General features: G+C 40.6%; 1 protein-coding gene across 2 annotated transcripts in view; it reads right to left on the bottom strand.

Moving 5' to 3' along the window:
- The window catches only part of gpm6bb (glycoprotein M6Bb), a 30,820-nt gene extending 25,843 nt beyond the window's left edge, over positions 1-4,977 (bottom strand). Inside the window, exon 1 of one of the 2 annotated variants that reach the window (XM_073474218.1) lies at positions 4,876-4,977. In XM_073474218.1, the coding sequence (XP_073330319.1) occupies positions 4,876-4,879 (4 nt within the window). In that variant the 5' untranslated portion in view covers positions 4,880-4,977. The remainder of the gene's footprint in view (positions 1-4,875) is intronic. The other variant, XM_073474217.1, reaches the window with a different exon arrangement.
- Positions 4,978-17,837: the final 12,860 nt, after the last annotated feature.

Below are 17,837 nucleotides of genomic sequence, written 5' to 3'. Positions count from 1 at the left end.
AGAGGCATTAGCTACATGTAGCACGGGTCTCTCTGCCACAGGCATGATTCAGTGTGGAGCAATCACTCCATTCAATGGCTGCATTATGATCTATTTACTTGCTTACACAAGACTGGGCGAGAGAAAAGAGGTCATTGCGGGAAAACATTATTGACTATTTAATCAATGTCCCCCTGCTCATGTGACGGAGAGTGGATCAAATGCGGTCATACAGGGTTGCGGCGATGTGGTTTACTGTAGATAGCAGAAAATCCTGCAGTGGGGCTGAATGCCTGTTGAATGAGTGAGTGCATGTTCATCAGCTGCAGGGGCTCTTTGCTTTCGCCAGCCCCATTATCTCCCAGAGGCCTTCTGGAACAATCATCTGACTGTGAACAAAACACTGATACAGATTGCTGCTCCGCTGGCAAATATCACCTCCGCACTCGATGTGTGTGAACATGCACTGACGCCAACATATTGTAAAACTGGGGGGAAAAAAGAGACTTTATTATGCATGTATTTGGCAGTTTAACCTTGAAAATCGTGGGTGTTTTTCGGAAGTCTTGCAGATAAGATAAAGGCCAGATTGTATCTTTGGCATATTTTCTATGACACCAGGGTTCAGCTGCATGTGCACATCTGAAAGCCTGTGGTCTTTTGCATATAGGATATTTTCAGATATGGAAATGCCATCCTGCTTCTACCATGTGGCAGCGCAACTGTGACATCTTTCTAACAAGGTTGAACTTGCACACACACAAACACATTCACACACACACATACACAGTGAGAGAGAGAGTCACCCACGCACCCACTTCAGCTCAACCGTGAATGGGCTTTTAGTAAAAGTGACGGCCGAGGCACATGCTTGAACAAGCATCCCCACTCAGGAACTTCTATTCCTATCATTTCGTGTCACAATACTCAATGGCCCCCTTTGTCGTCGGAGGAGTTATTAAGCTCAACAAATTAACATGACTGCTCTGGCAGACCTGCACTGCTGGAGAGAAACAAAAAGCAGTGAAGATGAGAGAGGAAAGGAAACCCAGAGAGACAGAGAGAGAGAGAGGGGGATGAGGGAGGATTCAGAGGAGCGGGAAGGGAAGCAGGAGATGAATGAAGTCTTGATTGAACTTCAGGGAAAAAAGGGGTCTCCTTTTTTGTTTTTTAGCTGATGCACGGTTGCAAAAAAGTACTGTAAGGGCCTCATCATCTGTATAATTACCGAAGATGCTCGGTCATATCCTATGCCAAATGGAAGGAAGCCCAGAAATCATGTAACTATGTCAGCGACTACCTCATTATGGAGGAGATTCAGTGTAATTAATGATCGCAAACCGAAGACGAGAAGCAATTTAGGAATTATTGATGGTGACATAAAAATGTGGGATCAGTCATCAAAAGGTTAGCGCGTACTTTATTTAGACTGAACCACATTTCAGACTCAGGGAGTCATCTTTTTGGAGTTAAAGGAACAGTTCACCCAGAAATGAAAAGTCAGTCATCTTTTTCAGTTCTTTAGGAAAATGCTGCAACGCTGTTTAGCTTGGAAGCTCCAGAAGTGTTTTGTTGACTACGAAACTTCACCTGATTTCCATTGGCATGGGGATGAGTAGATGACGACTGAATTTTCATTTTTGGGCGAACTGTTCCTTTAACATGCTTTGATTCAAACGAGCCCAAAACAGCAAAGTTCACTTTCGCTCCCAGCACCCTTTGACCATCTCTGCAGTGACTCATTCTCACAGACTCTTCTTGTGTTTTTGTCTCTTGGATACAGAAGCATGACCGGGACATTACAGTGTGCCTCTGAGGACACTATCTCCATGAGTCAACTAAAAGCAGGACAGGGGAAATTATCTGGATCTCTGTTATTGCTCTGCCATCAGTTGACAACCTGTTGATTCCGCATAAAACACCTCCGCTGGCTCGGGATTAGCAGTCATGGGTCTTTCCTCTCCTCAGACACAGGATGCAGGGTCACAGCACACACAGTCCATGTGCCTGTGATGGTGAACGCTGCTGCTGCTGCTGATGTGTGAGCTAAATAATCAGACACTTTCCAGACATCCTAGTTCAGATGGAGGAGGAATGCGCAACATTAAAGAGCGCGAGAGAGCCGATACTTTGGAGACACTTCACAGACACACACGCAGAAATCATTATGAAGGTCACTGTCCATCTCCTGTGTTTGTGGATCACTGAAGAACAGAATCGATCGTATCATGAAGTCTTCACTGTAATCGTTAGATTAACACTTAGGCCTCTATTTGCTCACTTGCAAACTCTGAGTCAGAACAGCTGAGCCGTCGAGCTACAGCGAGATGTTTAATTAGAGACACATTCAACACTGTCAGCTGTGATTAACTCTCTTTTTCTTGAATTCCTCAGAAACAATGATGTAACATTTGGATCTGGTTTGCATCCAGCCTCTGTGGCCTTTTCCACAAGACCACCACGCTGAATAGAAAACACTCTGACTAGAAGGTTTCCATAAGGAAAAACAATCTTTCCCTTTTCTTTTTTCTTTTTTTCCTTTTTTGTGACCCGGATCTGGCTCAGAGAAGAAAAGACACAGCGTTCAAAGCCGTGTCCGTAATTTGCTGTATTTGATTAGTTGAATGTCCTGTCATAAGACGGCTTTAAATGCTGAGCGAGTAATTCGATTGTATCTGTGAAAGACATAAATTGAGAAGATGGTTAATTCTGCACTATGTGTGAGCCTGAGAGCTGTTTTCCGAAAGGAAAAGGGTTTTGGAGTATTCAAACTGAGAATTTGAATATTTACAATATAAATGAGAAATTCAGAAATGTAACTGAATAAACAAGCTGTTCTCAGAGGAAAATAAGGTCTCCAGAACAATGTTGGAAGCTGGAAAGGTGGCAGGGTCCACCAAATATAAACAAAGTAAAACCGTATGACATTGTGTTGTCCTTTAAGGTTTATTCAGTCATGAAAACAAAGAGTTTGTTTATTCAGTTTGTTTAGGCATAAAAAAAAAATCCGTCAATGAAGATCTTTCTCTTCTGATTAAACTACGTAGTGCTCCTTTAATCTTTATGTTTGACAGATTTCTTCTCTGTGGCTTGAGGGCTGCAATCTGCAGCATGAAACATCAAGCTTTGCATGCAGTCATGCTTTTCTTGCTAAAAGGAGTATAATCACTTGCAAAAAAGGCCATTTTTATCTCCAGGCCAACAACTTTCTCTTCAGATCTTTATCTCAATGATAAAACATCTACTAAGAAACTGAAAACACATTGTCCTCCAGTGTGTTTAGTTATCAAGGGGGCTTCTTGGCAACCAAATGTCACAGGACCAACACCAACAACCTGACAAGATATTTGTGGAAAACGACTTGCTTTCTCCCTCTGAATCGAGCCCTGACGCCAAGTTATCCTCCCACATCCTTCACACAGGCGCTGTTGCAGCGTTCACGGCGAGGACAGAGGAGGATCTCTCGGAAAAACATGTGGCCCCTGTGCGAGGTGAAGGTCAGCGTAAAATCGAATCAGACATGAGTTATATAACCTCTGAGTGACATCTTCACTCCGCAATCAGCCTCGAGACGTCCTGTTTGTTTTGGGAAGTCGATCCATTTTTCTGCTTTCAAAGCTTTTTCTCGAGAAACACGGCAAATCACAGCACAGCGGTGTGATATCCGCTCCTCTGACACAACAAAAGGCGACCTTTACAGCAACTTGCATGTCTCCAAATTAACAACAGGCTTCGCTGTTTCTCCTCAAAAGGGCCGTGGAGATTCTTTGAATATAAAACAGGAGCTTTGGGAAGTGGACAATGCACAAAAGGTCGAGTAATATCCTCTATGAGACAGTGAATGAGGGTCTGTGGGGAACTGGTTCACAGGGCTCACAAACTTGCAATTCAGTGAACTTCTCTCTCTTTCTCGCTCTCTCTCTCTCTCTCTCTCTCTCTCTACATTAAGAGCCACTGAAGTCTCACAAAGGAGCGGCTCCAAATTAGGAGCACAAAGACGCCTCTGTGAGGAGCTTCAGAGCGAATTAATGAGCATTGATACACATTCGCACACAGTGTTCTTCTTCCCTGGCCTCAGCTGCACCGCCGCCAACAACGCAAGGGAAAAGATGCTGCAACGCAAAACTCAAGCAAGGATGGGAGCAAGTTTGGAGTGTTTTTCCATTGTGCTCTCCCATCTGGTCCACAGGTTATCACTGCTGCAAAGTTTACAAGAAGTCACTAAACATCCATGAGCATGAGCGCCTCACTCCTCTCCATGCAGGTTGGGAGCACAGATGGCCAACACTTGTGGCTGATTTAAAGACAGGACAGCACAGACATTCAGATAGCAATAACAAGCTCAGGCATAACACACACAAACACACAAAGATGGCTTCAGCTATGGAGCATCTGACTAATACAATATGTTGCCTGTTAGTGTCATCCTGTGTGCAGCTTGGTTCAGAAATACCACCACAACAACCAACTAATCAATCACTGCTGACCAATAATGATCAATAAAGACTCATCATTAAACAAAGCAAGGCTGTAATAAAATATAACAGTCCAGGCCCTGTTGAGCAAAGAGAGACAGTGAAGGCAGCAGCAGCAAGTTGATCTGGACTTAACACCTCCGCACACTTGCACAGAGTTGACTGCAGGAATCCTGATAGACTTAATCTGCCTAATCGCTTTCCTCAACTTGCTTCAGCAGGCTGCTCTCCCTCTAATACAGATTTTCTCATGAAACCGGGTCAGGTAAACAGCCTGCGTTTGCAGCACTAGAAGCTGAAAGAAAACAATCGGCGCGCCCCGAAAGTTGGAGCGACAGTAACAAAAAGTATGAAGCGTGCTGTCATGAAGGGGGAAAGGCGGTATTTATATCCGACTTTCAGCCACATGAACAGGACTTACCCATCTTGGTAAGTGTTTCCAAAGTGTCCGAAGTGAAGCGATCAGCTGAAAGTTGAGCCCCGGCTACGCTGATGTTGCGTCCTGGGATGCACACTGGCCGCCTGGCTGCTCCGACACTCAACGCTGCGTCCCTTTGGAGACAGCCTGGGTGACGTCACACAGAGGGGGATTACTGATGGGAGGACGGAGTTCGCCCTCCTCCTCCTCAGTCCTCATCAGGAAGTCTCACTGGTCACTTGGCTCATCATTGGCCACTTTATCTCGAAGTTGCAATCCTGCGCGCAAAGTCCTCCAGTAAACGCGAGAGAGATATGATTGTCATCAAATATTATCAGGACTTTATTTCGATCAAGATGCAACTCAAGCAAGGCACCTCTGTGCTCACAAACACACAGCAGGTCAATGCTGGAGGTGACAGACTGACAACAGGCAGGTGAGGCGTCATCACAGGTCAGAGAGCAGCATCAGAGCTGCAAAGTGCAGCTGATCGTTGGATTATCAGAAAAATAAACGACCAATGATCTTTGAACACTATTTTTTAGAAGACTATTAAATATATGAGATAAGATTTTGAACCTGTTTTCCAAAGTGTGACTATATTTCATAAGCAAGTAGTAGTATTATTTCATATGCAAGTAGCCAGAAGATGTCTTATATCCAGTGTTGTAAAAGAACCCAAAAGTCACACCAGAGTAAAAATAATGATATTGTGTTAAAATGTTACTTTGGTCAAAGTGAAAGTCACTCATATGAATAGTACTTGAGAGTAAAAGTCTTAAAGTATCTGATATAAAATGTACTTAAGTATCAAAAAGTAATTTCCTGGAAATAAATGTACTTAAAGTAGAAAAAGTACAAGTAAAAGTTCAATTAAACATATTGATGTGTGTTGAGTATTGTATCCGATGTTCAGCATTTGTCTAATTATCAAAATTAGCTTTGTGTTGTTGTTTTTTTGGTTAATAAAATAAATTAATTTAAGAAGGTGCTTCTTTGGCTCTTGTGCTACAAAGAAACTAGAAACTGAAGTTATCAAATAAATGCAGTACAGTAAAAAGTGCATTATTTGCCTACAAAATGGAGTGGAGTGGAAGTATAAAGTAGCCACAAAACAAAATACTCTAGTAGAGTACAAATACCTCAAAATTCTACCCAAAGGTCCTACTTGTAAGAAAAGTTGATTTTTGAGTATCATTCCCAACTAGTCAAAAATGTTTTGGGATTTTGGGACGGGTTGACCGCCGTCCCAAAGTGTCAGTTTTGAAAAGTTAGGAATGAGACTCAAAAATAAACTTTTCTTACGAGGTGCACCTTCAAGTAAATGTACTCAGTTACATTTCATGCAGGTAGCCAGAAAATGCCATATCTCCAGTTTTGTTAAAAGAGGTCAAAAGTCATACTTGGGATTAAGTAAAATCAGCATTTACAAGTTTGAATCATCATAAATGTTGTTTCACATCATTTCTGAGTTTGTATTATTACCTCATATATATTGTAAATATTAAAATTCTGAGTTAGAATTTCTTCTCCAAAAACGACGTAGTGCCCCTTTAACTCGTTCACTTAAATGTAATGATAATAACTGAGACGCACACTACTCTGTTGTCTTCTGAAGGGGTGATGGAGGTGGAAACTGGGCCAAAGAGTCTGACATCTATACTCTATCAAAGTGGGGTCCCCAGGGGTTCTTGAGGGGGTTCCACAGGGCCCCCCGCAAAAAGGCAACCTTTTTTTTTTACACAATAACAGAATGCATGACTATTCTGGGCCTGTGTTTCATACACCTTCTTTAAATTCTCATCACACGAGGGAAGCTGGGACGAAAATCTTCATCAAATGGGGGGTCTGTGGTCTAACATGTGTCACTGTGGAAAAAACAAAAGTAACCCCCTTTTTGCATATCTACATGCGCATCGATGTGTAAGCTGTCTGCATTTAAAGATATAAAGATATCTCTCATGTTTGACATTACTTCTGTGGACTTGTGGGATAAATCGTTCACTCCTTCACAAAGATGAGGCCTTCACAGAAACAATGCCAATCACCATCACTCCAGTGTGCTGGTATCCGGTATCCAAGGAGTTCTGAGCACCCCCTAATCCATTCCAGCCTTTTCACTGGTGGCCAAGTGGCAACTCTCAATGGGCTGTTTCATGGCCAAACAGGGCATCTGCCCAACATGGCAAACACAAAAGCCTCCGAAAGGCAAATATTGAACTGGTCAACTTCAGCGTTACAAAGACAATATCATCCTTATTTCCAAAGATATTTTTTTGTTTAATCTGCTGTGCTCATTAATTTATTCTTTTTTGTTTGCTTTCCATGTCACTTTAGGCTGTGATACAGAGTCAGCAAGTCAGGTTTACTTTCTCAACATTTTCACATTTGTGTTTCTTCAGATACAGATCTGCCATACCTGCAAATATGCTCTCCAAACTCGCTGTGACCTAAATCTGTGAGTGGTCAAGCATATTTGATCACTTCTGCACTGTATTGTGCAGTTTTTTTTTTTAAATTATGTTCCTTATGTGTCATAAGTTACATACATTAAGCATGTCTGCTGTTTAGAAACTGTATTTAATCTGCATCTCCATAAAGTGGAGCTCTCTGCTTTGCTCTTTGACTTCCTTTCTGTCCGTGTACATGAGCTGTATGTCGGTGTGTGAATAGAGGATCTGCATGGGAACATTCCAGCACCGCGCTGGCTGTTACAGCAGGCACGGCAGCTGGCAGACAGCAGGCATGCAACTGTTATTAGGGTGAACCAGGGCAAAACAAAACACATCGGACAAAGCCTTTTTATCTGACATTAGACAGCACATATGGCCGTTTTACTTATGGAGCGATACAGGTGGGACATGATGTTTTACTTTATTGGTGGATGCTGTATTCTGCAGAAAACCTTCAGTGTTTCTTGGGAAGTTCATTAATTGAAGGTGCAATGTGAAAGAATTGGCTATAAGTCAAATTCATACTCCAAACAAATGGGGAGCAGAATATCACCAGAGTATCAACAGAGTGTGAAGAAATCAGAGTTTTGATGTTATGTTAAAGATGCTGTGTATTGTGTCGCAGATATATCTACTGAAGTTAGCATGCTAACCAGTTAGCCACTTTGTGCCTCAAGAGGTGATAGTAAACAACACAGACAGCTACCAGTCCAGTCACCTAATAGGACAACTAGCTGCACAGCTAACTCAGTTAACTAGCTGATGGCAGCAGTTAGCAGTTGCTCTTGTGATATGCTGCCCCCTATTTGTTTTGAGTATGATTTCAACAGGTGGCCGATTGTTAAATATTGCACCTTTAACTGTACTGCTAGTGGTCGTATTAGTTTACTCTGCCCGGACCCGGAGCTCGGGGAACCAGGGGAGTGTTGGTGTTGGTTACTGTCAGACTATCAACACTTGAGGTACAAACTGGCTAGGGGCCAGCTGGTTAACTTGCTAACTTCAATAGACAGCATATCTCTGCAACACAATACATAAATGTCTTCAACATTACACAAAACTCTTATTTCTTCGTATTCTGTTGATAATGTCAGTTAATTTTGAATGTTGTCTTGCATTTTGCACCTTTAAATAGTTTTTTTCATGTAGCAATCAGAGCAAAGAGTAACAACAAAGGCTGTGGTTTTGGCATGGATATATATTGTAGATGAGCAGCTAGCTTTCTCACAATGACAACTTAACATTTTTTTTATATATATGCAATGTCATCCAGTAGATTAGTGATTCATAGGTGAAATAAAACTCTGCAAATGACCATTCAAATTTCATTTTGGAAATAGTTTGTAAATGAAAATTAACACTACTGAACAACGTTCATTGGGATGTTCATTAGTTAAATGTTTCATACTCGAAACAAATAGAGGGCAGCAAATCAGAGTAACCACTTATTGGTGCTAACTATCGCTGCCGTTAGCTTACTAGCTCACTTAACCATGCAGCTAGCGGTCGTGTTAGCTGACTCTGCCCCAACTGGGAGCTCGGGGAACCGGAGACACTGGACCATATTTCAAGGTAAAACCACAGGTTTTAAAACCGATTAGCTTCCATTAGACAACAGCTAACGTTAGCATTCAACCACATTCTAGCTAACGTTACTGTTTAATCCTGTTTTGATGCAATAAGATTGTAAAGGTGTAAATTAATTCAGAAATATCAACACACATTTGGCGACATTTGTCTAAACCTGGAACTGAAACACACTGGATGTAATCAAACGGTAATGTTAGCAAGGAAGTTGTTGAATGCAAACCTCAGCTAAAGAGTTATCAAGTTATGTTGTTTAACCTTGAAATATGGCCGAATGTGCCTCCAGATTTTCACTATCCATCATCGTTTTAGTTGCTGATCAATTGGGAAGCTGTTAAATGACAACAGTTTGTCTGATTACCTACGTTTAAATGACTTGCAACCTGGAACACAGCAGCATAACATTATGCCGGCATTTCCCGCCCTGAGTGTGACAAGGAAAATGGCTGCTGTGGTTGTGGCATAGATATTTTAGATGAGCGGCTAGTTTCTTACAATTACAGCTTTATCGGCTTAATTTTTTAAAATATATAACTGCAATGCCATCCAGTAGATGAATAATAAAGAGGTGAAATAAAACACCATCACCATTGAAATGATATTTTGGAAATAAATTGTGAATAAAAATGAACTCTTAGCAGCAAGTTTGGAGCTGTCATCCTGCTGATTTATTGAGTGTTTTATTTGTGCAAACTAATATCTCAAATATCACTATGAGCAAAGTATCAGATACAGCAATGATGTCTTTTCTTACCAAAGAGGCAATATAAGGGGGTACAGCTGAAGACCGAGCCTTTCTTGAAGCAATTTTTTCTGGTCTAAATCATGCTTCTAATTAAGAATAAGCACAGTCAAACGAGGATGACGGCAGGCAGCAGAGGCAAATTGAGGTAATCCTGCAGCGTCTAATTGCACATAAAGAAAAGCTGTTGAAGCACCGTACCAAACACAACAGCCACCATGGTTACAAACCACTGAGAAAATGGCAGACGCCGCGAATGGGCTCAAAATGAGAGGCAGTTTAAGGCGTACTCAGAGTGAAGTTGGCATCAGCTACGCGGCTCGGTCTGGTGATTCTGGCCTGCAAAGTGTTCCTCTGTGTGTCGGCTTATAACAGAACTTGAATGACAAAAAGTCTCTGCTCGTGTTGGTGAATAAATAACACAAAAGAATTTCAAAATAATACAAAACATCATTTTTCTGGAGATATGCTGTCAAGTTTAATTGTTTTCTTCAGTTTTTCCAAATACCTTTCTTCGGGTAAACAGATGTTCAGAAATTCATCAGCTAACATTCAGTAACTGCACACATTTACTGAAAGTGCTCAGTGGGGTAATACAGAGAAACTCCTTCCAGCTCAAATGTCTTGTGGCTGAATCTGTGGCACTCATTATACATGGACACATGGGACTGTTTTCCCAGATAAGTCCTGGTTCAACATGGTTCAAACACAGATAAATATTGTCATACATGACACTTCTTAGTGCTTTTTCTTTTGTCTTTATCCTTTGTCACAGAGACATTGAGTCAGTTTCAAGTTTTGACTGTGTAACTCCAGCTGTGGTGACTTTCCTGTTTTAAGATGAGTTGAGGGGTTAGTTGGTCCTCAGTGGAAACTTCTTACCTCATAAAACCTTCTTAAACAAAAGCAAATACCTCAACAGAAAATGATGGAGAATGTCTCAGAAACTGAATACAACTGTTCCTGAGACGTTGACCTTGTAGTGAAGTGAACAACACATGAGGTTTAGTGTGGAATTAACATCTGGTTTAGCATTTGAGAAGAAGTGGAAAACAATGTTTCATTGCCATCTTAGGGAAAAACACAGAGGAAACATATTGTTTACCGCTACCCACAAAAGGCTATCAAACGAGTTTAATCTATTCAACTCGCCTATAAAACTAAATCCTGCTTACAAGTTGAAAACATATGCCACTTAGGGACAAAATATGTTTCTGATTGAGGCTTTCAGCCAGTGTTTTTCTGCTCTAATCCGCATCGTGATTTCTGACCACGTCAACTTATTGAATCTTAAAATTGGCCTCTGATCAAGTGAGATCTCGACGGGGGTTAAACAAAAATAACTGTCATGTCTTGGAAAGGTTTTGGAGGTATGTCAGTGTCTGCTGGAGGTTCTGCAAACACATCGAGTCAAAACAGACTGTAGTGAAGTGGTGGTGACCGACTCAGGCAGGTCAAGGGGAGTGATGAACATGTAAGCAACCACGCTGAGCTCATGTAATTTATCGCCCCCGAGGCCCCTAGGCAGAGGGCAGTCACAAAACAGCACCACGCACAGCTGGGGGCTGGGCAGGAAGTTACATCCAGACTAGTTATCTCCTCCAGCCCATTTGTAAAAAGAGAGGGATTTTAAAAAAAAAAGTTAGAAAAACAAGAAAAACTTGAGGGTGAAATGGAGTGAGGAGACAGAGTCCAGATGCTGTGTGACAGCCCGACAAATTGCGTTACATCTGTGGCTGCTGCCCTTGATTTCTGCTGGTGTTAGGAGTGAAAAGAGTTGGGAGTGGCCAGATTTCGGAGGACTCAACAGACAAGACTTGACTCCGGGAATGGAAAAACAAGAGAGCAACTATGTACAACCTCGTGACTCTGCCTGTAGAGATAATTGGGTCAGTGCAGCAGCTCTGTATACAGGATGCATCATGAAGAGACCATCAGAGTTCAGATGTAACACGTTTGATTCCTGCACATGTAACACAGGGGGATTAATAGAAATATGTCAGGAAGGAAGTTCAGATCAGAGTTAGTTCATCTTGGATACACTCTAAAGCAAACATTGCCTTAATACTGATGTAAACCTTTGCTGAATTCCTCCACCACTCCCATCATTTGTTGGCTGGCAGCAGTGACCACTGGCAGGCTCAACATTACAGTAAATAATTCACTTGAGCCCGACCAAAGTTATGTTTGATTTTACATCTTGTTTGAAACAGTTTCACTGATAAATGAGCTGTATGAGAACTTTTTTGCTGGAAAGGAACCCTTAAAATGTAATGTTACAGTAACTGAACTGACAGCAACATGGACAACTGACTGCTTCTCTAGACTGTGCTGCCATCTAGTGGATTGTTTTATGGTGCCCCCAAGGTGCAAAAACACTAAAAAACACATTTTTCCTTTATAGCTCATATGCACTCATGCCAAAATGTGCTCTAAAGCAGCAAGAGCTTCAAAAGTGTTCACTTAAGTTTGCATTATTGTCACATCAAAACGTGTTTTACAGAGGATTTACTGCTAGTCAGGCGCATCTTTCCCTTTAAAGTCCTCTATACAAAAGTCTTAATCTTGTTTTCAATGATGATATATCTGCCCCTGTTCCACTGGCTCATTCGCTGTGTGAGAATATGAAGAAAGCAAAATGCTTATGCCCTGAAGAAATAGCTTAGCAAACCATTCTGTTGAAAGCAAAAAGTGATTAACAACAGAAATGTGATGTATGATTTGAGGTCATATTTAAAGAGACATATCCCTTCTGAGTGTCAAAAAATAAAATGGAAGCAAAATTAGAAGAATATGCAGCCATATATGTGTAAATATAGGTTTTGATTTGGTCACATTTGACAAACTGAGGCTCCATCAGACTGTAGTCAGAGAGCCTCTCATTCCTCAGCCCATCCAAGAATATCAACAGTTTATCCTCCAAAACAGTCTCCATTCCTCAGAGTAAGGAATTCAGCAAGAAGATGGAAAGTTTGCAAACACAAATGTTGTATCCACGTATACACAAACAGAGGTCATGGACCTGATTAAAATTGTTAAAACAAAGCTGCTTCATCCAATATTGTTGTCATTGCCAGGAAGATTACAGTGTTACAGAAAATCTCTGCTGTGATGTAACTGTACAAGTTACAGAACGGTCAACAGATTCAGTTACAGATTTTAATAATTTTAAGTACAATGAATGAATGTATGAAGAGTTTTAACAAGCAAACACAGCAGGTAAATATAGATCTTTGATAGGATGCACCTTCACAGTATTTTGTTATGTGATGCTGAACAAAAGTCGTATATTCAATCTAGGGTTGTCACAATATTAGATTTTCACTGCATGATTTTCAAGATAGTGATATTATTGCAATATCGCCTCTATAGAAAATTTGAAAAGATCAGTAATGCTATCAGTCAAATTCACCTTTGTTTATTGTGTGTTTTGTCTCTTTTTTTGTCAAATAAATTAGCCTTAAAATATGAAGAAACTGTGGGGGGCGCCAAATCACACAAAATGCCAATTTCTACATAATGTTGTTTTAATGAATAGTGAAAATGCATCCAGATGAACGGGTAAACAACAGATCTAAGGGGCCAAACATCTGCACTGGATTATTCACACAATATTATCATATGTGTATTATTAACACAATTTCAGAGATAAAAAAAAAAGGTAGCACACACACAAATCTTAGGGGAAAAGTTGACTAAACACCATTTTTTTTGTCTGTCGTGGCAAATTTTCAAACTCTATAATGCCTTTTTTATCAGTTGCCATTAAAACACAGGTTGAATCGGAGTGCACTTACACAGATCCAACAGAGTATCCAATCTGTTATAGTTGCAGTTAAGTTTGTTATTTATTGAGGTAGTTGCAAAGAGATATGACGGACCAGCTTCTCCACTTCTGCAAGTTGTCTTTTTTTTGTTAAAATCTGTTCTTTTCCCTGAAATGTAATTTTGCTTGTTAAAATAGTAATGATTAATATATCAAACCAATTTCATTTTTATAGGCCAAAATCACAATCACGTTGCCTCAGTGGGCTTTACAATCTGTACAGCGAATGACATCCTCTGTCCTAAGACCCTCGATTTGAGTGAGGAAAAACTTGCTTACAATAATATTTTTTGTTATATTATTATAACAAGGGAGGGATCCCTCTCCTAGGACGGACAGACATGCAATAGATGTTGCGTGTACAGAACAGAACAATAAAATAACAGTACAGTTTACAGTACAAAGTATTACCTACATAAACATATGTTCAGCGTGTGCTCCTAGTTTTTAATGTTAGTTCAGTTTTTAGCTCAGTTTTTATTCTGTTAATAACCTCCTTGTCTGTACTTATGTTGTTTGACTGATGTAACACTTGGGGGATTAATAAAGCACTAGTTATCTGTCTAAATAAGGCTGTGTTCTCTGATTTGAATGTGTTTTTTTAACTTAATAACTCTGTTATTTGAGTAGTGTTGTGTCATTTATTATCCTTCAGTAAATCAGAATTCCTAATTTTTACCATAACAATGCAGCACACCACACAAAATGTGTCAATAACACTTAAAGTCACTCATCTTTACTTTGACATATACAAAACAGTTTCAGTCATTAGTAGGTTTGAATTGGCCCTGATAAGTCGACGTCTGCATGTACAAATGGCTCATAGAGTCCACACTGTCCGTTTGTCAGCAGATTAGTAGACATTTTCAATTAACAACAGGCATTAATATGATTTTCTTCATATCACAAGTGTTGAAAGTCAGATTTCTCCAGAGGACTCCTGTTATGTTACTTGACAGATTAAGAAAGTGGTGCGCTCGAGTTTACCTGAGGGAAATTATCAACTCGTTGGATGACAGGCGACTTAATGTTGTTTGAATGGTATCACCTCCGAGCAGCTGCTCTCCTGTTGACTCTCCAGAGTCTGAAATGAAAGCATGTCATCATGTGTGTGCATGTGTGTGTGCTGTACATCTATATCCTTAAGATTACCACGCCTTAAAACTGTAAATCCAAGGTACAGGGAGTTGATAATGGATTATGAAAAAGTTGCCAGCATTTATTTAAAAATGTTGTCAGAAACACTACGGTACTAAAATGTGTGTAACAGATTGTATCTGATATTCACATATTGAGTAAATTATTTTTAGAAAGTTATAGATATTTAAAGATATTTAAATTTTACTCCTTTTTATGTATATTTGTATACATATTGTCAGACTTCCTGCAGATTCTCTTTTTGCTTCGCTTCTGCTAGTGAAACTGAGAATTTGCCTCCCTCCTCCTTCAAAAGACTGATGAGAAGTGTTCTTACTGTACAGGTCAGTGATGTACAGTCTCCAAATCAATATATTGAATAGCACTGTGTACGGATAGCCTTCACTTGGTCTGTAAGCATATGTTATCTCTAAAACTGTTACCATTCCAAAAGGCCATTATGTCAAATTGAGCGGCGGCATCACTCAACTTTTATATTGAAGCAATGCATCACAGTCTCCATTTGCTGGCTGATTACTCTCCACCAGCCTTGAACATAATTTCCCTGCTGTGTCTTTCCCCAAACACAACGTCAATACTAATTAAAGATAAATGCATCTTCTCATATCTTATTCATTTACAGGTTTGGTGACCTCCAAATGGCGATGTTTCAATGTGGTTTTATACTTACTTCAACAAACAGAACATGAAGCCATTAGTACGCAGAGTCGCACATTAGCACGCCGCAGATTGCCAGCTCCTTCCATTGTTTACTGTAATTACTTATTTGCCAAATAGATTTTATCTACATGCTCTCCCCGGTGCTGTCACAGTTCTTGTGCTTTGCTCGGAAAGAGCAGAAGAGGTGAACGCTATGGTGAGGACTGGCGGGGTCCGCCACATTTATGTCAGTGTGACACAGATACATTTATCACATTTGAAGGCTTTTCTCCTTTTTTATCATCATATTACACACATTTGCTTTTACACTATTCACATGCTCTTCAGTTTTGTCTTAATATGCTGTTTATGTTGATGTTACTGTGGATTCTTGCCTGCAGCTCCTCTCCATCAAAGGAAATTGGGCTTTTATACTGAGAACATAATGGTAGATTGTCTTTTGCTGACCTGGCAATAGCATGCACGCGTTACCATTTTCATTATTTTACCAATGGCTCACTGAAGCTTTTGAATGCTGTGCCGGTTTTAGTGTCTGTCACGTTGGAGCAATTTGACCTAAATTTCTTTGCTTTAGATATGTCTATTTAGGATAGGGACTTTCAAAAGAGCTAAATATCTAATTTTACTTCTCACACTCCCCATTTCTTTTGCAGCATAAAATGGCTTTACAGGATGTTTGCACCTGTGTGTCATTAAATATTGGCGTAGCTCTGCTCACAGCACCCACTGTGAAGGCAGAGAGGAACGTGGTCAGGCTCTAATCAACGACAAAGGCCAGTGGAGTGTCGTCATTTTCTCTGGAGGCTGTTTCATTAGAAAAACAGACCCATCATATTGCCAGCGGGGAACAAGTTCATCACCGAGCCTCGACCACATTGATCCACACTCAGTGCAGCAGCAGAATGAGAAATATAAACCTCTGAGGTGTGTGTGTACGTATGTGTGTGTGTGTGTGTGTGTTTAATCAGCCTGTTTTCACTCCCAACACGTCAAATACAGCAGCCTGGTCAGTGGCCCTGTGCTCTAATTTTGAAGCCCATCAGACAGAACAAGTTCTGTGTTGAGCCAAAAAAACAGGGACATGCTTCACCTGTGCACCAATTTGCTTCATGTCACTAACATTAGGGAGTTAATGCTTGTTTGCGTGGTATTTTACCATTTGGTTCGCTGTCACTCCACGAATCAACATGCTGTTGATGGTGCGGGCCGCTCTCAGAGCTTTGTGGGAGAAAGTCTGTTTTTTAGGTCAGTGCTCTCGTTCTTTCTGTGCAGCCCTTTTAGGACCACAAAAGCCACAGAGGGGAGATGTGCCGCTCTCAGGCAAAGCATCTCTCACGACACCATCACTCTGTGTCTGTCCTCCCAACAGCTGAGTCTCAGCCCATAACCCTGGAAGACTTGGGACACAGAGTAAATACAGACTCCTGGTTTAAAATTTTCTGTGTGCAACAAGCAAGATCCCCCCTGCAGACACTTATGATATGAATAATGATATGATTGTGACTATATTAAAGGGACAGTTCACTCCAAAAAATACATACATATTTTTCCTCTCACCTGTCGTGTTAATTATCCATCTAGATAGGAGATTTTGGCCATAGAGATGTCCGCCTTCTCTTGAATACAATGGAACTAGATGGCACTCAGCTTGTGGTGCTCAAAGTGCAATGGGGAAAAAAAAAATCGGTAATGTCTCTATTCAGAAATCATGACCCAGTTACCCAAGATAATCACAGACCTTGTGAGCAGTTTCATACTTGCCGACCATATCACTGCGCAGAAGGAAGCGTGCATCTACTCATGGACGGGAGGCTAGCTGAGGAGGACATTTGCATCTCGTGTTTCCTACGTGCTTCCTTCTGCACAGTGATTCGGTTAAAGGAAAACAGTCCCTGACGTGAAACCGCTCACAACAAGGTCTGTAGATTATCTGGAGTAACTGGTTCATGATTTTTGGAGACATTGCTGTTTAGTTTTTCTAGACGGATAAATAGCACTACAGGTACTGTCCCTTTAAGAGCCTGAAAAAGTGTGTTTTGTGTAAATTGTGACTATATATGCAAAAGATAACATAAAAAAACTTCTAGGAATAATAGTTCCTAGATCTTAAAGCAACATTATATAGAAATTGGCATTTTGTGAGATTTGGCGCCCTCCACAGTTTCTGAGTGCAACACCACTGTCATAAACACAAATCCCAAGTCTGTTACAGTTTGTCAGATGTAATATAGGTGCTAACTACAAACAAGCTCATTACGTCATAACAATGTTATGTGTTGAAAACTTGTATGTTGAAGTAAACATGTATGTAACGCTGTGATCCTACCCTCTCAATGAAGTAACATAATGCAGAAACAAGTGATGGGGGGCCGGAGTGGCTGTGACAGAGACACCATTCACCCTATTACAAGACACTGCACCATCAACATGATTTGGAAGCTGTTATTTTAAAAGTTACATAATGTTGCTTTAAAAATGCATCAAAACACAACAACTCCTTCTCCCACATTGAAAGCTCTGGAAACTATTATACATTTTT

This window comes from Pagrus major, chromosome 9 (assembly GCF_040436345.1).
Source record: "Pagrus major chromosome 9, Pma_NU_1.0".
Taxonomy (NCBI): Eukaryota; Metazoa; Chordata; class Actinopteri; order Spariformes; family Sparidae; genus Pagrus; species Pagrus major.
This window is presented reverse-complemented; position numbering and strand designations above follow the sequence as displayed.